This window comes from Diabrotica virgifera, chromosome 7 (assembly GCF_917563875.1).
Source record: "Diabrotica virgifera virgifera chromosome 7, PGI_DIABVI_V3a".
Classification (NCBI taxonomy): domain Eukaryota; kingdom Metazoa; phylum Arthropoda; class Insecta; order Coleoptera; family Chrysomelidae; genus Diabrotica; species Diabrotica virgifera.
Genome location: NC_065449.1, coordinates 182,376,399 through 182,403,639, shown reverse-complemented (window position 1 = coordinate 182,403,639; position 27,241 = coordinate 182,376,399). Strand labels below are relative to the sequence as shown.

Sequence of the window (27,241 nt, the reverse complement as noted above, 5' to 3'; positions counted from 1 at the left end):
AAGTAAAATAAAATTTGAGAAACCATCAGTTGTAAATTAGGCACGCTATTTTTGTCGCTATTTTGGTTTGGGTGATGAGTAGGGGGTCGTGAACAATTTTTTTAACAAAAAAGGGTCGCGCTTTAGATAAGTTTGGGAAACACTGGTCTACTGTATAAGGTTGTGCGACTATTTTTAAGCAAGTTATGCTTTTTCAAGGTTTTATACTTTTAATGATTTTTGATATTTTTTATGATTATTGCTTAAATTTCTTATTATGACTTTTTTTCTTGTACATTTAGGGATATACATTGTGCAATAAAAAAAGCTTATTTTCTTTACTTTAAAATTGTGTATTGCAAAAAATTCTAGGACTATTTTTAAACAAGATATCCGTAGAATATCCAAGGGTATCCGTAACTCGAGAAAAATTTTAAATCTTTTTATTTTTTGCAATTAGAAGAATATAGTTACATACTATAACATAATTTTCAATTCCAAATAACTTTTCCTAATAACACTTTTCGATATTGTGAAATATAAAGGTACTTCACTCTTGAGCGAAATTCATATTTTTTAACATACCTCGTACATTATTCATAAAATTTTATATCTGATGGTGGCATCTCAGGTTTTAGATTATGCAGAGCATTTTATAAACAATAATTTTTTCATAAAGTTGATAATAAAAAACTTTCCGTATGGTTCCAGCTTAGTGGGACCTGTGGCATGTGTATATGTCACATTTGGGAACGCATATCTTGTTTAAAAATAGTCCTAGAATTTTTTACAATACACCATTTTAAAGTAAAGAAAATAGGCTTTCTTTTTTATTGCACAATGTATATACCTAAATATACAATATAAAAAGTTATAATGAGAAATTTAAAAATAATCGAAAAATATATCAAAAATCATTAAAAGTATACAATTTTCAAGAACCATATCTTGCTTAAAACTAGTCATACAGCCTTCTACAATAGAGCATTTTAAAGGTAATTGACTTTTCTTCCTACAAAATGCACCATTGCATATACCTAAAGCTGCGTAGACAAAAGTTACAGAACAATGTTTGCGAAGTAACAAAGAAAATGGGCCAAAATCGCTGTGAGTAGCGAAGTTTGAAAAATCATATGTTGGAAACTATAAACTATAGTGACTTCTACCAAACAACATTTTAAAGAGGAAGGATGGAAGTTTTTTTCTGTGAAGCAATGCCTATACCTATATCTCCATGGGAAAAAGTTACGGGGCAAAAACCAAAATTTCTCTCTTTCGTGTTGTTTCCTTGCTTTTCTTTTGAATATATTTTTGCAAAAAAAATATTTTTCACTTTGAAATGTGATATTTCAATAGTAAATTTAACCTGGAACAATTTTCATGTAGACGTATTTGTACAAAAAGTGCATAGAACTCACCATAATTCGCCCTGTGCCTAGGGACTAATTCACCCCTTTCTCAAAAACGAACCCCTTTAAATGGTAGCACTCCGCGGTTTTTTCATATTTAGAGGTCCACTGACTATATTAAACAATAAAACTCCGTTAACGTTGTAGTTCCTTTTTATAATACATAATCAATAGCCTACATGCTCCATTTTCATTTCTAATCGGCGGAATTTTTCGGCAGAAGAAGAAACATGACTAATATCTCTCTGCACTACTGCAGATAAGATAAAGATTGTCATGATGATCGCTAACATTCGTCACGGATAGGCACACCAACAAGACGAAGAATGAAGAATATAGTGATGATAATATCTAATCCGAAGAGAACTGCATGTATATTTATTTATTTAATAAATAATTATTATTAAATAAAAAAAATAAACCTATTCTTTAAAATAAATTACATATCTAATTCATCCCTATCTAAACTAACTACATGTATATCAAATTAAAAGTAGGTGTAAAATAGGATATGTCGCTACAAATTCAATTCAATAAATCTCAAAGAAAATAATAATTTATACACCGATTCCAAAATTTAATTAAAATAGGCTAATGAATTTATTTTTGTAATAAATTGAAATTAATCAATTTTTCTCCGGAGAAAGTGCTTCTATCGCCCTCTAGCGAAAAAGCGAAAAATTAAAGTGAGAGATCAATACCCTGCTAGTAGCACCATATAGTTATATACTTTGCTCGTCGTAGTCGCTTGCGTTTCTGGCGTTAGATGGCGCCACACAACTAAGAACGCTTCTCGAAAAAATATTAAGGCTAAATCGTATGGAAGCGTCCACCATTTATTTAAATAAATGAATTTTGAAATGGTTTGGAACTTATATTATTTTAAAATCAGCGTCGTCATCAGAACTTGGAAGGGAGGTATGTTTTATAAAAATGTTGCTAAAGTTAAGGTTATAGATGACTATGTACTTTGCAAAGAAACTATCGATACATTAAGGGCGCGGCAGTTATCACAAAACATCAAATGAAGAAGGCACTCTTACAATAAAAGGTAAAAGGGCGCGGCAGTTATCACAAAACATCAAATGAAGAAGGCACTCTTACAATAAAAGGTAAAGAGAGTCACAGATGTTACCAAGGATAAACTAAGGGCTGACAAACTAAAACATGTATCATATAATACGAAGATCAATCATTGAAAACTCGTGTTTTTCAAATTTTTTTCAAAGTTAAAGTGATCAGCAAAAATTTGTACATACCTGGCTCGGAAGTAGGTGGAGTCAGCGGACTTTCTGGTAGAAGAATTCCTTTCATTACTAAATCATCCCTATTGGCTCGGACTGATATTTTTCTTTCTAATGCTAAAACAAAGAAAATATGGTGAGATATTAAAAACAGGAAGTCCATAATATAACAGGAGAAACGGAAATAAAAATAAAGATATTACATAATCATACATTTTTCTTCTTTTGGCATAAGAGTAGTCTACTCTCTAGACGTCGCTAGTCTGAAAATACAAACATCTAAATATACAGGGTGTTTGGTAGCTCAACCTTGATTCCTGAGCTTAAAATAGGTCGATTTAAGCTAACTTACCTTAGCACGAAAGTTGATAATAACCGAAATACAGGGTGTCAAAGTTAAACTTTTATTTCATTTATTCTTGAATATTTCCTGACAGGCATAGGATAACAACACGAAATTTGGTAAGCGGGGGTGTTTTGGGCCGAGAAATCTAAATTCGCCACCAAAAATGATGTATTACCCAGAGGGCCACATACGTATTTCAACGCTCATTTAATATCCCCAACGCTCATTTAATAATTTTTTTTATCCCCCACTCTACATACTTTTTGAATCAAAACATTTATTCTCTTAAGGCGATACAGTAGCGATCAATAGGTACCAAAACGCGTTCCAAGATTGCGGCTGTAATTTTAAATATTTTTTCGAGATATTTGGCACACGTATTCGTAATATAATAAAGAATGGCGGTACAGAGCCCAATTTGAAAAATATATTAATATGTGGAAATTACTCTGTAATTAAATACAATATTAAAAAAACAAGCCTGTACCGCCATCAAGAAGAACAAAAAAATACATTTTCTTCAAATAAACTTTTTTATCCGATGCCTAGATTTTGTGTCATTTTGGAACTACTAATGAAATAAAAAATTTTAGTAGTTCCAAAATGACACAAAATCTAGGCATCGGATAAAAAAGTTTATTTGAAGAAAGTGTATTTTTTTGTTCTTCTTAATGGCGGTACTGGCTCGTTTTTTTAATATTGTATTTAATTACAGAGTAATTTCCACATATTAATATATTTTTCAAATTGCCACAATTTACAGCCACAATCTTGGAACGCGTTTTCGCTACCTGTTGATCGCTACTGTTTCCTCTTAATATTTTTACTTAAAAAAAAATATACTACATTCATCTCGCTAAACTCAACTGTTTTCGAGATAAACGCATTTTAAATCTGAGATACAATATAATTTTTTGCATAATATCATTGTAGTTACACACGAAAAATAACTTAAAACCATAATAATTGTGGTAGTTCTCATATTTATGTCATTGCATCGCAAATTCCATTTGAAGAAATTTGCGATACATTTTTTTGAAATTTTTATGGTTTTAAGTTATTTTTCGGGTGTAACTACAATGATATTATGCAAAAAATTATGTTGCCTCGCAGATTTAAAATGCGTTAATCTCGAAAACGGTTAAGTTTAGCGAGATGAATGTAGTATACCTTTTTTAATTAAAAATATTAGGATAATACAAGTTTTAATTTAAAGAGTATATAAAGTGGGTAATAAAAAAAATTGAACATATTACATGAGCGCTGAAAGGCGTATGTGCCGCCCTCTGGATAATACATCATTTTTGGTGGCGAATTTAGATTTCTCGTCCAAAAAAACCCCCATTTACCAATTGTCGTGTTATTATCCCATCCCTGCTAAGAAATATTCAAGAATAAATAAAATAAAAGTTTAACTTTGACTTTAATTTATTTCGGTTATTATCAACTTTCGTACTAAGGTAAGTTAGCTTAAATCGACCTATTTTAACGTCAAGAATCTAAGGTTAAGCTATGGCCCATTATTTACCAAACACCCTGTATATGGATTCATACTGCATTTTGAATGCAGATGAAGAAATGCCCCACTACCGACATGCGAAAAAATATAAATTATTTTATTAATAAAAACTATTTTACAAAAATCATTTAACCATTTCTTTCTTCGGTATTGATTTTGCTGTTCGCGCGTAAAATTGAGTGTATTCATAACATATAAGATGAATCTACTAAAAGTGAATATGATTATATAATAAAATAACAGACAAAAAATAAATAATTTACATAAAAGTAAAAAACTTGATTTGTATATTGGTATAAAATTTTATTAATTTTTTTTAAAAGGTCATCTACAAATGGATCATAGAAAAACATCAGAAAGTTTTCGTTCTAATCAGATCATCTTCAGTGACATTCTGTGTAGTAATTTAAACTAGCCCTCTAGTTGATATATACACTCTTCAAAATTACATAATTATTTATTAGATTATACTTTAGTAATGCGACACAATGTTGACGTTAATAGATTTTAATAGTAATACTCAAAAGCAGCATGGCTTCCCTGCTCGAAAAACTGAAGGGGTACTTGTCAAGACGAGTGACACAGACCGAATGACACTCACTCGTCACTCGTCTTGACAAGTACCCCTTTAGTTTTTCGAGCAGGGAAGCCATGCCGCTTTTGAGTATTAATATTAAAATCTATTAACATCGACATTGTGTCGCATTACTAAAGTACAATCTAATAAATTATTACGTAATTTTGAAGACTATAATATATCAACTAGTGGGCTAGTTTCAATTACTACACAGAATGTATCTGAGGATGATCTGACTAGATCGAAAACGTTCTGATGTTTTTCTATTATAGCATTACGCTATAATTACTATTTCTGCTAATTTTATTTTTTCTTAATTTTTAATTATTATTTCTCAAAATCGAAACGACGTTAGTCATTCAAAATTCACATGTAAATAAAAACGGAATGTATCCTTCACCATCTTTGTCTCATCCTTCACCATCAGCATTGTCTTATAAAGGAGCTCTTCAACCCTTACCTCTTAATAACAGCCAGATCAGTACCGTTGATTCTGTAAAATTTCTTGGCATTTTTTTTAGACAGCAACCTTAAATGGTCCCTCCATATCGATTTGTTACGGAAGAAACTCTCTTCAGCCTGCTATGCTATAAGATCTGTTTCGAATGAACTCAATTTAGCATCTTCCAAAATAACATATTTTTCTTTGTTCGAGTCACATCTTCGTTATGGTCTTCCTTTTTGGGGTTCTGGTACAGCTGCCCAATTCGATGTTATTTTCAAATTACAAAAAAGAGCTATAAGATATCTGTTTGGCCTCAGAAGAACAACACACTGCAGAAGTTACTTCAAAGATCACGGAATTTTAACCCTTCCACCTTTGTATATTTTAGAAACTGTTTGCTTAATTCGTAAACATCTACATGTCTTTCTACCGAGACCTAATCATCACTACTTCACGAGAAATTCTACGTTTGACGTCTATTTGCCGACCCCGTTCTCGGAGTTAGTAAAGAAATCGATATTATATTCCGCAAAAAAAATGTACAACCATCTCCCCCTACAACTAAAATCTGCACCATCTTTTCCCAAATTCCGTAAACTGACAAAAGCCTACCTGTCTGAAAGACCATATTATTCAGTAGAAGATTATTTTAGTCAATAACTAAGAAATTACAGTACCCTTTGCACAAGTAGTATTTTTATTATTTTTTTATCTATATTTGGGTGTCATATGCAGCAGCTTAACTTTTTAACTTTTAAACCTTTTTTATTAATTATTAGGTAGACTATGGATTTGCAATTTATTTAAATTTTTGCAATTGATTATTTCTGTTTTAACTTCGATTTATTTAACAATAAAACACTGAAAACGTTTGTTTTCTATACTTCCACAAAATTTATTATAACTAAGTGACTACAGCTGTTTCGGCGGAGTGCCTTTCTCAAGTGATATAGTTTACAATGTGTTTGCCTTTTTAAGTCTTCAACTGAAGAGTTTGAGGAGTGGGGAGCTGTTTGTCTCGAGTTACATACGCACTTCACCTTCTAGATCATAATCATTCTTTCAATGAAGAGTTTCAAATTCTACATATTCAAAATAAAAGCCTTAAGCTATCTTTTTTAGAATCTATGGAAATTAATAAACTGAAAAATACAGATATAATTCTGAATGACCAACTCGAGACAAACAGCTCCCCACTCCTCAAACTCTTCAGTTGAAGACTTAAAAAGGCAAACACATTGTAAACTATATCACTTGAGAAAGGCACTCCGCCGAAACAGCTGTAGTCACTTAGTTATAATAAATTTTGTGGAAGTATAGAAAACAAACGTTTTCAGTGTTTTATTGTTAGATAAAATGAACTTCCATCAAGTAACGGTCGAATCCATCAATTATTTACAGGAAGCCAATACAGGGCTATTGACCATATTGTTTTCAAGATTGCTTTTAAAGCGTAGAGTAACAACACAAAATATCTGGTTTCTAAACATGTGCGTGAAAAACAACGTGTTCCCGAAATACATAAAGTTAAAAACCAACAACCGCAGTGCCGCTGCCATAGCAGGTATCCACCAGGGTCAAACCAGATGGCTGAAACGGGATAGGAGCACCCAGTACAGAAAACGAGATATTATAGCTGTTTATCTTAAGGTATGTCATTCAGAATTACATTATAGATTAGATAATATAGAATTTGATATCCTAGATTCTAAAGTAAGAACTGAAGTAGATAATATAATAGACAAAAAATTTAATACACAATGTAAAAAACTAAATAATCTAATTTGCAATAGTAAAAAACTCAATACTCATACAACAAATTTTTCAAATCATAGTTTTTTCAATAGATTTATAAACTTAACAGATACTAAATTCAATAATAGTGAAATAGAACTTTTAGAGAAAGGATTCAAACACAACTTGCCTCAACATAATAATCAAAAAAATTTAGAATATTTAGGTGTAGAATGTGAAGTAGCGTTAAACAAAACTGCCAAAAACATAGAAAAAAGCATCATTTCAAAATCTATTACTGATGTATGTAGTGAAACTAATAATTCCTGTTTCAAAGAAAACCAAATAGCCGTTTCAATTAAAAATAAATCAATAAAACATGACATAATATTTACAAAAGCAGACAAAGGTAACACTACTATTGCTATCGACAAACGAGACTATAATAACAAAACAATAGAATTTTTAACTAACCAAAACAGTATAAAACTAAACAAAGACCCCACAGAAAAATACCGAAAACAAATTAAACTAGCCATTGAAAATTCAAAATCAATACTAAATCCAACAGAACAGAAATACCTTAATATTATGAACCCACAACCTCCTAAATTATACTCTTTTATTAAACTACACAAACCTGACCACCCAATAAGACCTGTAGTTTCTTTTTATACAGCTCCGTCATATAAACTTTCAAAAAAACTGTCAGATATTATTACAGAATACACTAAATTTTCACCTAAATTCACCGTAAAAAATACACTAGAACTAGTTAATAAAATACAACATTTTCAATTGCCCAACAACTCCAGACTAATTTCATTTGACGTAAAAAATCTTTTTCCTAGTGTTCCTCCTACAGAAACTTTTGTTTTAGTTAAAAATCTTTTAGACCATAATAGTACAAATCCGATCATTGCATCTGAAATTTTACACCTTCTTGAAATTTGCATAAATCAAGACTATTTTGAATTCAATAATCAAATATACACAAATAACAGTGCAGGACTTATTATGGGTAATCCTCTAAGCCCATTGCTATCAGATATATTTATGAACCAACTTGAAACAACAATTTCTAAACATCCCGTATTTAAACAGTTCTTATATTGGTGGAGATACGTGGATGATATACTAGTATGCTTTACAGGAACTAACAGACAACTTGACCAATTTCTATCATATATTAATTCACTTCATAATAATATTGAGTTTACAATAGAAACAGAACAGAATAGCTCCATAAACTTTCTAGATGTAACGATTTCTAGACTACACAACAAACATGAGTTCTCCGTATATTATAAACCTACCCATACTGACACAACCATACACAATTCATCATCCCATCCTACACAACACAAATTAGCAGCCTACCATAGCATGATACATAGACTGACAGAAATTCCCATGACAAAAAATAACTTCGAGATAGAACTAAACATCATTAAACAAATAGCAGTAAACAACGGCTATAACGAACAAACAGTTAACAAAATTTTAAACCAAAAACTCCATAAGAAAGCCCTGAAATTAGTGTATCCACCACCACAGAAAGAACCCAGTACCTTCTGCTCTCTCACATATACTGGCAAGATAACAACAAAGATAGCCAGATACATAAAAAAGAAGGGAATAACACCAGCTTTCAGAACTAACAACAACTTAAGCAAATATATTAAGAACAATAAAAGCCGAAAGAGAAAGCAACTACAGAGTGGTGTGTACAAACTAACTTGTGGTGACTGTCCGAAAACGTACATCGGTCAAACTGGCAGAACTTTTGACAAACGGATAGCAGAACACAAAAGGGCATTCAACAATAGAAAAACAGACACTTCTACATACGCACTTCACCTTCTAGATCATAATCATTCTTTCAATGAAGAGTTTCAAATTCTACATATTCAAAATAAAAGCCTTAAGCTATCTTTTTTAGAATCTATGGAAATTAATAAACTGAAAAATACAGATATAATTCTGAATGACCAACTCGAGACAAACAGCTCCCCACTCCTCAAACTCTTCAGTTGAAGACTTAAAAAGGCAAACACATTGTAAACTATATCACTTGAGAAAGGCACTCCGCCGAAACAGCTGTAGTCACTTAGTTATAATAAATTTTGTGGAAGTATAGAAAACAAACGTTTTCAGTGTTTTATTGTTAGATAAAATGAACTTCCATCAAGTAACGGTCGAATCCATCAATTATTTTTCGATTTATTTATTTATTTTATTTAACTTATTGACTATTTATGTAATTTTAGTAAATTGGATTGTTACTGTTTTGTTTTTTTTTAATATTTATAAGCTTTGTCGATAAAATTGTAAAATTTTTCATGGCAATAAAGCATATTTCTATTCTATTCTATTCTATCTGTTTTTCGTTTGTGCGGTGTAACAAACTGCACCCTCATAAATTAAGTACTATATCATACAATTGTGTCAACAACTCACTAATGCATTCAAGGGCGTTTTCTTAAAACTGCAAAAGTATACGCCAGACCTAAATGATTTATTGTCATCTGGTCAGAGGGAAGAAACCTAAACAGATTATCGTTGTGGTTTTCTTTTTAGTCACGACACAGCTGGTGAACGATTCACACACCAATCGTTCGGCCCTTTTCCGAAACCTAAGCGCAGTACCTTTTTGTACCAAAATAAATAAAATATTTACCGTTCGTTTTATTACATTCATTTCATTCAATTCCGTCAACATCACCACCGGAATACTATAATCCATTTGGATGACTTTTTTAAAATCTTTTTAATAAAATTTTATACCATTATACAAACCGAAGTTTCTTACTTCTATGTAAGTTTTTGAACTATGGTATACAGCCAATCACTGGGATTTTCTTAGTAATTTGTAAAAAATAAATAAATCAAAATGCAACTGTACTCAATAAGCTATCGGTAGAAAGCCATGACAGAACATTAAGATCTGGAGTAACAATAAACCTACAACTTACTACAAAAAAAAAAGGAGAGACAATAAAGAATGGCAAACGCATAGTTTGAAATCCCCAAACCCACATGGGTTTTTCATCAATGTTTCGAAGTTCCTTCCTACGACCACCCTGTATATAAAGACGTACCTCACCTACAATATGTTAGGTAATAAATGTTTAACATAAAAAACAATACCTACGTGCATATCTTATATTTATGGTAGTTATGGTAGTTGTTCGATCATTATTTCAATGCAAAACTATTTTTGCAGCATCGTCTGAGAGAATGCCATTAAATTTCATTGTTGAAAACTTGAAATTCCACTAATATAAATTTTAGATTTTTTAAGTATAAAACCATTCAAACCTTGACGGCACAAAAATCGTTATATGGTTGCACAAATATGGTAATACGTCGTTACCTTAAGTACATTTTCCGAGAACCAGTTATCTTACATACTTGTCAAAAAATAGAATGAAAAATGAAAAGAGGAGGCAAATGCCCCATATTATTTAAGTGACTCTAGCCATATTAATTCAATTGACGTGTTTGTTCTCTGTGCTCGGAGCATTTTATTATAGTAGGGGAGCAAAGTATGCTAAATGTGCAGTCACTCGAGCGCTTTGGGGACCTATTGGGTTGTGAAGAGTAGGTCCTAAAACCAAAAAAAGTTAAGTAACGTCATTGTTTATATAGGGATAGTTGGTCAGCGCAATAGGAAAATTTGTTTGATTCAAATTGAGACAGTCACCAGATGTCCCCACAATTTCTGTCAGGGTGGCAACGTCAAAATGCATAGACACCAAGTTGGATACGATCCTATTCATAACAACCCAACTCGCATACATATTAAGAAAAATAAATATATATGGAAGAATATATTTAAAAATTGAATTAATGATATGTCATGCAATTATATATATAATGTATAGTATCATGACATCATTAATTCAATTTCTAAATATACTCTTCTATATATATATATATATATATATATATATATATATATATATATATATATATATATATATATATATATATATATGTTACACTTGAAGTTTCCGCGGGAGCTATATGTGCTTTCTGTTGTTTTCCGGGTTTGACTCCGCGTTGAATAATTTTGGTTTTGATAAAAACCATTATTTTGACGACGTTTCGGCAAGATCTCACTTGCCATTGTCAAGTCAGGTAGTTCCGCTTCTCGCTGCTGCTTGAAGTAAACTGAATTTTTACTCACGATAACGTCGCTTATGTAGTTGATCCTGATGCTGCTTGCCCTGCGCGAACTCTGGCTCTTGTTATTGGTCCGGTGTAGGTTGCAGTCGTCGGCGGGATGTTACGCGTGGATGTTGCGGCCTGATTTATTTTGGTCTTTTTCTTCAATACCGTTTTCCAAGTTGTAGGAAGCCGTTGCGCATCATCTCTTTGGTTTAAGCCGTTGGGATTTCTTTCAATTTCTATCGATTCTCTGATTTCCCGTTTTCTTTTTATTTCGATGTTAGCTAACATCGTTGTTTGATTCAGGTTTATTGTGTGTCCTGTATTTGCGACATGTTGAGCCAGGGATGACGTGGTTTCTCCCCTTTCGATAGCATTTCGGTGTTCTTCTCGTCTTACCTAGAAATTGAAAGAAATCCCAACGGCTTAAACCAAAGAGATGATGCGCAACGGCTTCCTACAACTTGGAAAACGGTATTGAAGAAAAAGACCAAAATAAATAAATCAGGCCGCAACATCCACGCGCAACATCCCGCCGACGACTGCAACCTAGACCGGACCAATAACAAGAGCCAGAGTTCGCGCAGGGCAAGCAGCATCAGGATCAACTACATAAGCGACGGTATCGTGAGTAAAAATTCAGTTTACTTCAAGCAGCAGCGAGAAGCGGAACTACCTGACTTGACAATGGCAAGTGAGATCTTGCCGAAACGTCGTCAAAATAATGGTTTTTATCAAAACCAAAATTATTCAACGCGGAGTCAAACCCGGAAAACAACAGAAAGCATATATATATATATATATATATATATATATATATATATATATATATATATATATATATATATATATATATATATATATATATATATATATATATATATATATATATATATATATATATAAATAATATTTATTATATATATATAATATATAAATATTTATATATGTATATATATATATATATATATATATATACACCCCAGTATGTTTAACTCCTCCTTTCGGAAAGCAGCTATAAGTCGTCTCCCAGAAGGAGTGAGTATATGTACTTTTCGATTTGAGTATATCGCTTGAAACACCTTTATGCTATGCAGTGTGGAAAAATATAAATAATTTTTTTTTGTTATTTTTTTAATCTACTATTTTTCTCTCCTCCTTACATTGTGCAATGTTTGAATCTTCCACGTGTATAATTACATTATCCATTTCTAACAGGTTTCGGTCTTCCTGAGTATATTTTTGTTACAAAATGCATTTAATAGATTAACCAACCTGTGTTGCCAGATTTAGACGTTTGTCTCGCCATGGCAAAATTTTAAAGGAACTGTGACGTCATGAAATCACCTGTTTGTTCAAAGTGATGCGTTTGTTTAAGTTTTATTTTTGATGTTATACCTTTGCTTTAATTTGGTTTTGTTTTGTGGTTTTTAACATTTAAATGAAATGAATACTTGTGGTGAATCTGATAATAATTATTATAAATATATTATTATCTCTGTTTTTAAAACGTTATAGGTATATTTTGTTTTAGTTTAATTGCGTTATGTACCTACTTTCGTTAATGAAAAAGTCGATTTCTAAAATAATATTAATGTCTGTAAGGTGTAAATTTTGTTTATTCTTTTGTTATTTAACTCGGGTTCCGTAAATTTGAATCAACATAACAAAGATATTTTAGTAAATTATGTTTTACTTCAGCATTTGCCCTAAAACGAGTTTGGAATCTTAAAGTTATTGATAAAACATTAAATTCTTCAACTAGAAAAATCCATACTTATAAAGAATGTAGGCATCTATTCTATTTATAAATATGTGTATTATAATCAGATCCTGGAAGCTCGTAAGATTCTATTAGAAAACATCATCAGTTTTTTATTCATAAGTTCTCTTTATTCTTGGGGTAGGTATTTGTCATACCCCTATTGGGCTGGTCCCCCCACTTTGCACAAATTAAAAAACAACTGCAATAAATTACGAGCTATATATGAGAGTTTTGTACTTGTTTTAGGATTCTATCCTCATCCATTCTTTGTACATGACCAAACCATCTTAGTTATATTTAGTTGATTTCCTCATTTATTGTATGTGTGACCTTCATTATTTCTCGTATCCGTTCATTGGTGACATGTTCTCTTCTTGATCTTCCAGAAATCCATTTCGGTGACCTCTAACATTTGTTTTGATTTTTCCTTTATATGCCATACTGTGCAGCTGTACGTTATAATGCTTTATACTACGGCATTATAGATCTATTTCTTGTTTTGATTGTTTATCTGCTTGTCCCAGAGTACTGAGTTTAAAAGCGTAATTGCTTTCCTGCCCTGAATATTCCGTTTTTAATGGCTCCGTCCAGTGTTCGTGATTTTCGTGGTTTTAGCTCCAGGTATTTATAATCGTTACATTTACTAATTATTTCTCCTCCGTCTAGTAGCAAGTCCTGCTGCGTTCCATCGATATTCATATATTATTTGTCTCTTTGATCTCTAGTCTCCATTTCCTATATTCCTCTATTAGCTTTCTTGTCATCGTAGTCTTGTCATCGTTGTCTTAACCCCCCAAACAACCCTTTAATTGATTCAACAAAGAGAAAAACGTTGGGAAAGATTAAAATATTTATTGTACCGCAGATATAATTCGTATAGCATATAAAGTATAAGATTAAACTCTTAAAATTGGCGCATTTTGATTATTGAGCTACAGCCCCCTCTCAAGAAAACCTACTCATCTTCCAGCCTTAAGAGAGAATTGAACTTAAAATGAATAAAATTAATTATTAAACATCTAATAAATTCCTTACTTGAAAAAACTTTTAATAGAAGAACTTTTCGATTTTTTAGGAAAAAGTGAAAAATAAAACAGACGCCATTTCCACAAGAATTTAAATATTTAGTAATCCCTATGCGACTATTTTATTTTTGGCATAAGTAATGACATCATAAATTTTGACCTGTTTATAGAGTTTTTTTTGACACAGAACGAAATTTATGTTTCTTTGTTAGCAAAGATTTTACTTGTCTTTTTTTTTATTTTTGAAGGATACAAAATAACCGAGACAGAAACACTTGAAGCCTAAATTTTACTGCGAAAATCATGTAACCGGGGCCCTTTAATTAATCCTTTTAAAAAATGTATTTAAATTTAATAAAATTTTATTGCTATTAAAATTGCCTTTCAAATGGTTTTTGGATCAACCTGATATAATAAAAATTAACGGAGTTACGAAAAAAAAACAATAACATTTGCTTGGAAAAATGTTTGGAGCATAAATTTGGATGTTATCAACTTCTTCTGTAGCTCAGTTAATAGGTATTTCAAAGTACTTTGACAAGTGTTAAGTAAGTGTATGTTATAAAATGCACCGTTTTCTCGTTATTTAAGCTTGAACGCTTAGATTTGAGTAGGTACTCGCCGAAAAAAAAAATACATTAAATTAACTATTCGCTCCGTGCATGACTCCACAATTTGGCATTAAACATATACACATTTAAAATATGTGACGTTAATATGTAATATTTATTTGCCATTTTTGATTAAATTTGTTATACAGACATATAGTCTAAGATCCGAATAGGAGGTAGAAATGTACCCATCTGCTTGCCGGATAAAACATTTTTTTTTATTAAATTTCATATATAGACAAACTCGACCAGCATGAGTTGTCTATCAAAATCGTGTCATAGCAATCCCTAAGGGGGAGGGCGTAGTTTTTTGCACAAAAAAGGGCGAAAATCAACATATTTATTATTGTTAAATAATAAGCATAAAGCAAAAAATATGTCGACAGCGTTACCTCAAGGAATGTCTAAAGAAAATATATACGCAATTCCAGGTAGGTCGGTCAAGTAGTTCTTGAGTTGCAATGTCTACAGCCTTTGAAAAAAGCAGTTTTGAGGACAAGGCGTTTAAAGTATTGTCAACTTTTATTTTCAATTTCTTTTTTGTCTGTCAAATCGTCAAATGATGTACACCGGAATATCTTTTTGAATCGCGGAGTAATTTACAAAAGAAAATGAGAACAGCTGCTGACCGTTGTTCTTACGTTCAAGCGTGCTAACGCGAACCTGCTGCAAAGCGAGCCGAAGATAGGGATATTCAACACTATCTTCCTACCTTCGACTCGGTTTGCAGTATCTTCTCGCCAGCGCGCTTGAGCTTAGTGAGAAACGATCAACAGCTGTTCTCATTTTCTTTTGTAAATTACCCCGCGATTCAAAAACATTCCGGTTTGCATCACTATATGTTTTGACAGACAAAAAAAAAAGAAAATAAAAGTTGACAATACTTTAAAAGCGTTTTTCTCAAAACTGCTATTTTCAAAGACTTTAGACATTGTAACTCAAAAACCACTTGACCAACTCACCTGGAATTTTGTACATATTTTCGTTAGACATTCCTTTAGGTAACACTGTCGAGATATCGTAATACACTTTGTTTTATGCTTATATTTTGTTTAAAAATAATGAATATGTTGATTTTCACCCTTTTTTCTGTAAAAAATTTCATTGTTTTGTCTTCTGAGTGATACTAAAAAGTCAAAGATCATTAAAACTAAAAGAAACTTGACAGCGTTACCTCGAGAGTCATAAGCTAATAAAATCTTTTTGAATTTTTTGTCTACCATGGTCCAATGATAAATTCTGATGTCCACCGTTGGCTTATTTTTCAATATTTTTTCTTGAATTTTTTTTAAATAGTTTTCGAATTATACTTAATATGCTTAATTAATTTAAAAATAAAATTATTCTCTCATACTTTCAAAAAAAAATTCAAAAAATGTGCTTAAAATGTTGATTTCAACCCCTACGGCCCCCCTTAAGGATAGCTATGACACGATTTTGATAGGCAATCCTTGCTGGTAGTGTTTGTCTATGTATGAAATTTAATAAAAAAAATGTTTCATCCGGCAAGCAGATGGGTAGGTACATTTCGACCTCCTATTCGGATCCCGTACTATTAAGTGTGTTCGCGGAGACAGTCAAGGACTAGTCCACGACAAGTGGAGCATGCGCACTTTAAAATAATATAAATAATACCGTTGATAGGTAAATATACACGATATATTTAATATTATTAATTATACAGACAATTCAAATATACGGGGCAGAAAACTTGGTAAGTACTGAACGACAGACAAAGAAAAAGATTACAAGCTACAAAAATGAGATAGTTTAGAATAGTGGTGGGAGCAAGAAGATTAGATAAAAGAAGAAACGAAGATATAAGACATGAACTACAGGTAAAATCGTTCAACGAAAAAATTAAAGAAAAGACGTTAAATGGGCTGGACACATGATAAGAATGACTGGTTACATAGAAGTGAAAATGGCATGGGAGGCCAAAGCAGTGGATAAAAGCACGAGGGGTACACCAAGCAAAAGCTGGAACACTAATGTAATACTGGAGAAAAGAGGAACATCGTGGAAAGAAGCAAAAGTTTTAGCAGCAGATAGGAAGAAGTGGCGGAAATTTGCAGAGAGCAGCATATAACCTATGGGTATAAGAGGCAATCGATTATGTATGTATGTATTAATTATTAAAATACAGGTATATTTACTAATAAACGATAATACATTACATAAATATAATTGGAATTAAAATGCCCATGCGTTTGTCGTGGACTAAAACTCACTATATTAATTTTAATTAATATAATAGTAAGAATAGCGAAATGTATGTTTTGATCTATATTATAGAATTATATGTACACACATCTAAATCAAATGTAAGATTAAACAAAATAAAACAAATATAAAAAATAACTACTAAATCCACTGAAAAACTAGAATGAACACACAAATAAACATAGTTTAATAAACAATGGAAAAAATAACAAAACCAAAAAAAAAACAGAAACAAAAAACATCAAAAATAAAAAAACACTGAAAAATTATACACGCATTTATTTATGAAACCACTATATAGGTAGTCATAAATAAACGGTGCTAATACTTCAAGATATTAGGCGATAAACGACGCAAGAGACCAACAGTCGAATATTCCTAAAATAGATTTAATTGCATGCAGTGTTGCCCGATTTGCGGAATACCTATGCTATGTAAAAATATAAACATATATTCAGCGGAAGACCTACCATCGGAAATACCTACATTTCGTATACTGCAGTCAATATACGTAGAGCGGTGGCGCCGCCGCAACTCTCGGTCATGTCTCAAACTAAATTATACAAAATGTTAAAAAAACCATAATAAGTCGTCCCTCTAAAAAGTTGTAGAAAGGTGAAATATGATTAATTAAATCGATTTACATTGATTTCTTTCGCTCCTCCATATACTGTGGAGCTATGTCGGTCGGACGACCTAACATATGAAAAATGTCAATGAATGGAAGAGTGAAACATGGTGGGGTATATATATATATATATATATATATTATATATATATATATATATATATATATATATATATATATATATATATAAATAATATTTATTATATATATAATATATAAATATTTATATATATATATATATATATATATATATATATATATATATATATATATATATATTTGTACAAATATTTTCGACCGTACTGTGTTATAGTGGTTTGAAGTTTCAGCAATTCGGTCATGTGAAATAAAAGTCTATTTGTTATTTCTCAATATTTCGTCACACTTTTGTGACTTCTTCAGGAGAAAACTGTAAATTTATTAAGATTAGAAATTAACAAAAGCTAAATATTTAATTACTTACAACTATAAGAGTATTAATTTAGATTTTTTTAACATATCGTAAGGGACATTGACTTAATTTTGATTTTGACATTTATTATTTCGGAGTTATGGTAACTGCAATAAATTTTATATTAAATAATAAATGTCAAAATCAAAATTAAGTCAATGTCCCTTACGATATGTTAAAAAAATCTAAATTAATACTCTTATAGTTGTAAGTAATTAAATATTTAGCTTTTGTTAATTTCTAATCTTAATAAATTTACAGTTTTCTCCTGAAGAAGTCACAAAAGTGTGACGAAATATTGAGAAAAAACAAATAGACTTTTATTTCACATGACCGAATTGCTGAAACTTCAAACTACTATATATATATATATATATATATATATATATATATATATATATATATATATATATATATTTATTTTTCTTAATATGTATGCGAGTTGGGGTGTTATGAATAGGATCGTATCCAACTAGGTATCTATGCATTTTGACGTTGCGACCCTGACAGAAATTGTGAGGACATCTGGTGACTGTCTCAATTTGAATCAAACATATTTACCTATTGGGCTGACCAACTATCTCCCTATATAAACAATGGTAACGTTTTCCATTTTAGTGGGCGCTTGCCATTTGTTAACCAACAATTGTTTTTTCCGATTATAACGCCATCTATGCATAATTCGAAAAAATGTTTCGAATAAAAGTTACTTATTTTTTCGTAAGGAATCCAAATCTGCTATAAAAATGAGGGCTCCTATTTAATATTTTAAAGTAACCCCCCACCACACCTCCGTGGGGGTCGTGTTTGGTGTCATTCGACATATTTTTCAAAAATATTAAATAAGTGTATTTTACAGTTTTTCGATCTGATGTTCATTTCGCGAAATATCGCGGGATTCGTATTTAAAATATTAAATTTACCCCTCACCCCTCTCCGTTGGAAGTATTTGGTATCATTCGATCGATTTTTAAAAAATATTGAGCACATATTTTTTAGTTTTTCGATCTGTCATTCATTTCGCGAAATATTCGCTTTTTTCTTGTGAAACTTTGGGACTCACCCATTTCCTTACGCCCGGCTCAAATCGTCAGATTTTTAAAATATACACTCTTTTTCATATACTTATCTTACCTTATCTTAATCTGGCAATTTCGTGTTTTTTTAAGGATAGATTTTTTTCTGGTCCCCCTTAACGAACTCCCCTGTGTTAAGAGCCAATATATGGTAGAGGTACATCTGCAGGGTACCAGGTTTTCCCCATATGATAATCTGATGCGCTCGAGTTTGTAACTGCAAAAATCCCCGCTTGGGCACCCCTACCATTAGTTTTTTCGATTATTTTAAGAGCTCTAAGATCCAATTTATGTAACCTAGTCAAATAAGAGTAGTCAAATATTTAAAAAACGAGTTCCCTCTGTACTCGTTGACAATAGTAACAAAATTATTGTAAATGAGCACGAAATAAGAAAAGAATGGCCGCTGTATATATCAGAGTTGTTTGAAGATGACAGGAATAATATTGCCGAATTCTACCAAGACTGTATTGACGGCCCAGAAATTATGAAATGCGAGTTGGAACACGCTATAAATAATGATAAGATGAGAAAAGCTTGTGGTCCAGATGATACACCAACTGAGTTGCTGAAACTAATAGAGGATGATAACATAAAAGTCCACAAGGAAAAAGTTTTCCTGTAGTTGGCTGTATACCATGTAATACAAAAAAATAGTAAAATCCTTTATAAAAGGTGTATATTTATAAAGGATTTTACTTTTTTTTACATAAAAGTAGTAGATAACACCGGAGTGATTCCCACAGATTGGCTCAAATCCATCTTTGTCGCAATGCCTAAAAACTTGTCGCAAAGCCACACTCTTAAGATTTTCCTAAGAATAATTTTCCTAAGAATACTTCACAACAGAATTAGACGCAAATGCGAAGATCTCGAAGATACCCAATTTGGTTTTAGAAATGCCATGGGAACCAGAGAGGCACTTTTTGCGCCCTAACATCCTATTACAAAAATGCCGTGAGCAAAGAAAATATGTATTTGCATGTTTCGTGGAATTCGAAAAGGCATTCGATAAAGTACAGCATGTAAAATTAATGCAAATACTGAAAAATATCGGAATAGATGAGAAGGATAGATATTCGTGTCATTAAAAATTTGTACTGGAATCAAACTGCTATCGTAAAAATTGGAGATAACTACACCGATGAATTGCCCATACAACGAGGAGTCAGACAAGGTTGCATGTTGTCGCCAACAATGTTCAATGTTTACTCGGACCAGTTATTTAAAAATGCACTTGAGACACAGCCATATGGAATAAAAATCAACGGGGAACTTCTTAATATGATTAGATATGCAGACGATACAGTAATTCTGTTAGATAATATTGAAGGTCTCCAAATTCTGCTTGATCGTATTCATGAGGTAGGAGAGGAAATGGGCATTAAAATAAACTCAAACAAAACCAAATTTTTAGTGTTTAGTCGTGACCCACATCCCGATGCAAAGCTTCAATTAAACGGAGTCCAAGTTGAGAAAGTTCACAAAATGACATATTTGGGAACTGTGATAACGGACCAACTAGATCCAGACATAGAAATAAAACGTAGAATAGCAATGACTAAAATTACTTTTATGAAAATGAAGTCATTTCTTTGCAATAATCATCTCAATTTAGAACTAAGACAAAGAATGGTTAAGTGCTATGTTTGGTCCGTACTTTTGTATAGTGCAGAAGTGTGGACGCTAAAAGTATCGATCATGAACAGAATTGAAGCACTGGAAATGTGGATTCATAGACGGATGCTAAAGATACCTTGGACAGCAAGGAAAACTAATGAAGAGGTACTAAGGAGGGTCAACAAAGATAGAGAACTGCTAAAGACTGTTAAACATCGAAAAATGTCTTATCTGGGACATATAGTGAGGGGAAGTCGATATAAAATATTACAACTGATCCTTAAAGGCAAAATAGAGGGCCGTAGAGGTGTAGGAAGAAAAAAGTTTCTTGGTTAAAAAACATTCGTGAATTGACTCAGATATCAAATGCAGGACAATTATTCCATATTGCAGAAAATCAAGAAGCCTTCGCAATGGTGCCTTCGTCAACGTCGGGTAATTCTTATACCTATGGCACGTGAAGAAGAAGAAGGAAGCAGTCGTAGCAGTTAAAATTCTCTTATACTATATGTAATTTACTGTTTTCTTTGGGAACTAAAGCCACAATTCTTATTTGAAATTATTTATTGACGTTTCGACTTCCGTCGGAAGTCGAAACGTCAATAAATTAATTTCAAACTTAGAATTGTGATTTTATTTCCCAAAGAAAACAGTAAATTGTTTACTGTTTTCTTTTCTTTTCTTTTCTTTTTTGTTAATATTGCTTTCTTTGGGAAATAAAGCCACAATTCTTGATTGAAATTATTCATTGACGTTTCGACTTCCGTCGGAAGTCGAAACGTCAATAAATTAGTTTCAAACTTAGAATTGTGATTTTATTTCCCAAAGAAAACAGTAAATTACATAATTATACCATAAGGAAATAGCTTCAGAACCCCATATTAAAATGGTAATTTCTTGAATCGTCCGAACCTTTAGTATTTAACCACGATATTATGCAATATTTCCGTTTATTTGTCCGCCAACCCTGGTGTTCATCTAATTTTTTGGAGCATTGTACGTTCAGTTTAAAAACCATTCGTATAATGAATGAAGATCATGACGAATAATTAAGTTTGTTAATAAAGCATTCGATTTCTAAGAAAATTAGTTAAAACTTACTTCTAGAGACAGCTTCCATCTTGTCTGATTTTCGTTTCCGCTTCCATTTCCATGGCCTGAGTAATTTTCCTATCGAAAACTTGCTTTTCCTTTCTGCCGGCGGACTTCTCGTACTGCTACCCAGGCTGTTCGTCCGAAAGGCGCTTCCATTTTGCTTTTTAGCTGCAACAAAAGGAGGTTTATTAAAATTTGTTGAAAATTGTGAAAATCAAAAATAATACCTAATTTATTTAGCCCCTTATGAATATTTTTTATATTTTTTACGAATATTTTAAATTTTATTGAGGCTCATACCATACGTTTAGTTTTCGATTAGAGATATACGACTGAAGGAAGGGCCAAAATCGGCAACGTTGCTTATAAGAATGAGTTGCATTGCCACTGGAGAATCGACGAATGACTGAATCGAATGAATAAATTCGCGCGACTCTGGTGTGTGAAGCGGGGAAGAGGTGTGTTGCCATGTATTGGGTGTACTCCTATATCTAATTTAAAAGTAAATACATGGTATATTACTACATTCTGTTTCTTCTGTTACTACTGAACTACATTCATTTCTGGAGTTTCATATTTGGTTCATTATTTATTTTTTCAATATTAGGAAAATACTACAAAATTAATAATTACATACAAACAACATTCAGAACATTATAACTTACGGAATGACGTATTTTATTTTATGACGCAAATTATATCAGAACGATACATGTTATTCTACGAACGTACAAGGCGACACTGATTTCGGTCTTTTTTCACATGTGTTATTAGGGCCAACGATTTTTATTATCGAACTAACTAATAAACAACTAACAAAAGATGAATGGATGATTGGACCTGATGGAAATTCTGGACCTGATGAACCTACTAAGAAGTTATAAAGATAGTAACACCAATACCACGATATCAATAACATCATAATGGCCAAATAATTTTGGCTTGAAACAACTTGTAAATAAATCGAAAACCTCCACAAAAAGCACGACAGCTTCAATCTTCATAAAAACTCAAATATTATACTACAGGAATTACAAAACCAAAACGCGCTTACTTACTTAAGGATGCTAACAAAACAGTCTTGACCGTGGACAACATCGCAAAGAATGTAAGAGCATATCACTGGTCTGTTCCACGAGGACAGTCAAAAAAACTTGTCCCACTGTATCTTTAACACAGCGGTTCTCAATCATTTTGGTCCATGTACCACCAAATACTTTTATTATTTTTAGTGTACCACCTAAGTAAAATCCCTATCAAGCTAGGTGATTTAATTAACTATAATAGCGGTGCTGATTTTGGCTGTTTTTGCATTTTATGTACCACCTCAAATAGCGATATGTACCACCAGTGGTACATGTACCACAGATTGAGAACCGCTGCTTTAACAGAATATATAGAGGCCCCATATTGGAATCAAAAGGTCAAAATGTAGCGAATTTAGACTTGCAAATTCTCCTCAAAATCGTTGTAAATTTCGCAAGAACGTCTGCATAGGTATGTTTTATTGACTACCAAAAGGAATTTGATGGAATTCAATATGAACTACTTTTTCAATGCATGGAAACAGCAGAATTGGGTAACTATGATTTAAGACTACTAAAATGCTATATTATAACCATGTAGCATATGCCAAAACTGAAGATGGTTGCTGGTTGATGGTTGCACTGCTTTATTTATTGCTGATGGATAGAGAAGAACAAAGATGTGCCAACCAGCGCAATCTCTGGACTCCAATTTTTTTAAATATGCTCCGCTGATTATACACCATCCACCATCCATCCACCCTCCGTTCCTTCTTTACTTTCTCTTCTTTTTTCTAGAGATGTTTTACTTATTTTTTTGCTTCTTCGTATTTTTTTCTGGTTTGTTAGAGAAAGTAAATCTTCTTCTTGTAGTTATGATGCTTCTATGTATGATGATCTTGATATGCTTGGTTAAAGATGACATACCAAGAGTAGTATGAAGAAAGAGTTATTATTTAATGTGTTTAAAGATATATTCATCATCATCATCATCAGCGGAAAAATAACAGATGATGAAGGCATCTTGCCATAAACAAAGAAGATAAAAAGAAAGTATGGAAAGAATACTTGGGGAAACTTTTCCACAACCTTAGAACAGGACAAGAACCCACCATTGAAGAGAATTCAGGTTCCGAAATCCTACCAGAAGAACGGCAGCCATCAGACAAATGAAGGATGGAAAGGCACCGGGACTTAATTAAATTCCTGCAGAACTGCTGAAGCTATTAGATGCAGAACAAATAAAAATAATAGCTGAAATATTTAATGACATATACAAGGCAGGAAATATATCAGCAGAGTGTGGGGGAGTGCATATAGATTTTCACTTCGGAAAAAATCAAACAAGATAGAACTTTTTGTAGTTTCATTAAGAAATGTTTAATAAACAACATATCAAAAAGTTCTACTCAAGAAGTGGGTGCTTTATTTTTTATTAAACAAATGAACTACGAAGTTTGATGTTTTTTTAAATAACTCCTAAACTATAAATTTTAGAACAAAACTGAAACTGACCATTGAAAAATTCAGAAAATTTTACAAAAAAAAACCTTATATAAAGAATTTTCTAAAATTAAATCTGTATCTTCTCTAATTTTTTATTTATAACGCTAAAGTCACCCTTCTCACAAACATTGGCGCACTATAAACTAGCGTACGGCGAAGTGCACGGCTGAGTTATTTTAATGTAATTCTTTAATGGATCAAATGAAATTTTACAAATTGAACCTAAAAGAAGAATAATTAAGCTATCTTATGGTTATAATAAAAAGAAATAAAATGTATGGGCATAAGTACGGTGGGGGCGGAAAGTGAGCCTTACTGGAATTTTGTTTAAAAATGATTTAAAAATGTGTAACTAATACAATTCTTCCTATAAAATGCTCAATTTTGCACAACTTACCTTTCAAGCATCGTACTAAATGACGTTTCATTAAAAAAAAAATCTCAAAAATTTAATTGAAATGATATGACGTCTTAAAAATGTAATTTTTGAAATCTTCGTAGCTTTATAGAATTACCACCACTTTAAGACGGTATTACTCAAGTTTGAACAGATATATTATAGTTTTATAAGTGCTTTTCTAAAGCTTAGGATGTAATCTTTAAAATGCACTGAATTATTTTACTTTAGAAATGAAATAGACTATTTCTTTTTGAGAAAATTAGGAAAGATAACAAAAATGTAATACAAAAACCGAAAATTACCAGCTAAAAAAATGTTTATATAAAGTGATCAAAACTTTTTTTCCGTAAAACTTACCTAAAATACATTTAATAATAAACTTCAACAATAATAAATGTTCAGCAAAAAAATTTTTTTTTAGCTCTTGTACAGTATGTCTGCGTAACTTGGAACCTATTGATAACTTTTTTATTATCAGTTTTCCGAAAAAAAGTTATTCTTTATAAAATACTCTGCATGGTATATAATCTAAGATGCAATCATCAAATATCAAATTTAATGAATTTTATACGAGGTATGTCAAAAAATATGAATTTCACTCAAGAGTAAAGTATCGTAAAAATTTCACAATATCGAAAATTGTTATAAAGAAAAGTTGTTTGCAATTAAAAAATTTGTATATATATATTGTGTATAAATATTGTGAATAATAAAGGCACTCTTAAGATTCATTCATATTTTTTACATACCTCGTATAAAATTAAAAAAGTTTAATATCTGATGGTTGTATCTTAGATTTTAGACCAGGGAGAGCATTTTATGAAGAATAACTTTTTTTTTCGTAAAAGTGATAATAAAATAGTTATCATAATTGAAATAAAATGATGATGAGTATCCGTAATTTGAGAAAAAATTGAAAAAAATTTTTCGATAAAAATAATGTAATTGTATATTTAAACATAGTTTTTAATTACAAACAACTTCTCATAATAGCATTTTTTGATATTCTGAAATATAAAGGTACTTTACTCTTTAACGAAATTCATATTTTTGACATAACTCGTATAAAATTGATAAAATTTGATATCTGATGTTTTAGATTTTTGACTATCCAGAGCATTTTATGAAGAATAACTTTTTTTCGTAAAATTGATAATAAAAAAGTTTTCCATGTGGTTCCTAGCTACGCAGACATACTGTATAAGAGCTTCTGTATAAGAATTTTCAAATTGAAATGCCATATTCGGATTCAGTATAATCAAAAACAAAATAGAAACATATTTGATCAAAGTAAAATGATGAATTTAACGATATTTTTAAAATTATTAATACAAAACAATTGTTATTGTTTAAACAATTAATAAACAATTATCGGCCAAATCCGCGAGTAGAACTTTTTACTTTAACATGTATATAAATTAACAAAAAAAGTTTTAGAAAAATATAAGCTTGTTTGAATTTTGCCGAAACAACGCATGTTTTCGTTCTGATTGCACACCCCTAGTGGCTCAAATCTGAGTTCGTAGGTACCGTTGCCCAAGAAATCAGGAGCAAAAATTTGTGAAGCCTATAGGACCATAAGCCTAATGAACGTGTCTCACAATACAACTACTTGGAAACTATAATCAATGAGTCGTGGGACAATACTCAAGAGATTAGATGTCGCATCGGAAAGGCAAAAAGTGCATTCTTGACTATGAGCTCTGTGTTAAAGAGCCATGACCTCACCCTAAAAACAAAAATAAGGCTTCTTAAATGTTACGTGTACTCAGTGCTTCTATACGGAATAGAAACGTGGACATTGACGGCAGAAACTCTATCGAAACTTCAGGCTTTTGAGTTATGATTGTACAGAAGGATCCTGAAGATACCATGGACAGACAAAGTCACCAATGAAGAAGTACTGCGGTGGATGAACACAACCGCAGATTTAGTCAACATCGTGAAGGGCCGTAAGCTGCAGTAATTGGGACATATAATGAGAAATCAAGGCAGATACGAGCTACTCCAACGCATTTTACAAGGTAAAATTGAAGGAAAAGGGCCCCAGGACGAAGAAGAATATCCTGGCTTGCTAACCTAAGAGCATGGTATAGAAAGACCTCAACACAACTATTCCGTATAGCAACCAACAAAGTCAGCATAGCCAGAATGATCGCCAACGTTCGGAACGGACAGGCACCCTAAGAAGATCCATTATCATCTAGCCTTAAAAGTCCACTTCTGAACATAGGCCTCTTCCTCTTGTTTCCAACTTTGTCTTTACCTTGCGCCGCTCTCGTCCAGTCTTTATTTAGTCTTTTAAAATCGTCAGTCCATCGTCCATCTTGTAAGTGGTCGACCGACACTTCTATCGTCTTCCCTTGGTTTCCATTCCAATCACCTCTTTG

At 31.8% G+C, this 27,241-nt stretch overlaps 1 protein-coding gene across 7 annotated transcripts in view; it reads right to left on the bottom strand.

Annotated features, from left to right (window-relative positions):
• LOC114327765 (phosphatase and actin regulator 3) overlaps positions 1 to 27,241 on the bottom strand; it is a 1,198,052-nt gene that overhangs the window by 444,374 nt on the left and 726,437 nt on the right. For all 7 annotated transcript variants that reach the window (XM_050655618.1, XM_050655619.1, XM_050655622.1 and 4 more), the window contains 2 exons: positions 21,927 to 22,088; positions 2,648 to 2,749 (listed from right to left, as the gene is read on the bottom strand). In XM_050655618.1, the coding sequence (XP_050511575.1) occupies positions 2,648 to 2,749; positions 21,927 to 22,088 (264 nt within the window). The remainder of the gene's footprint in view (positions 1 to 2,647; positions 2,750 to 21,926; positions 22,089 to 27,241) is intronic.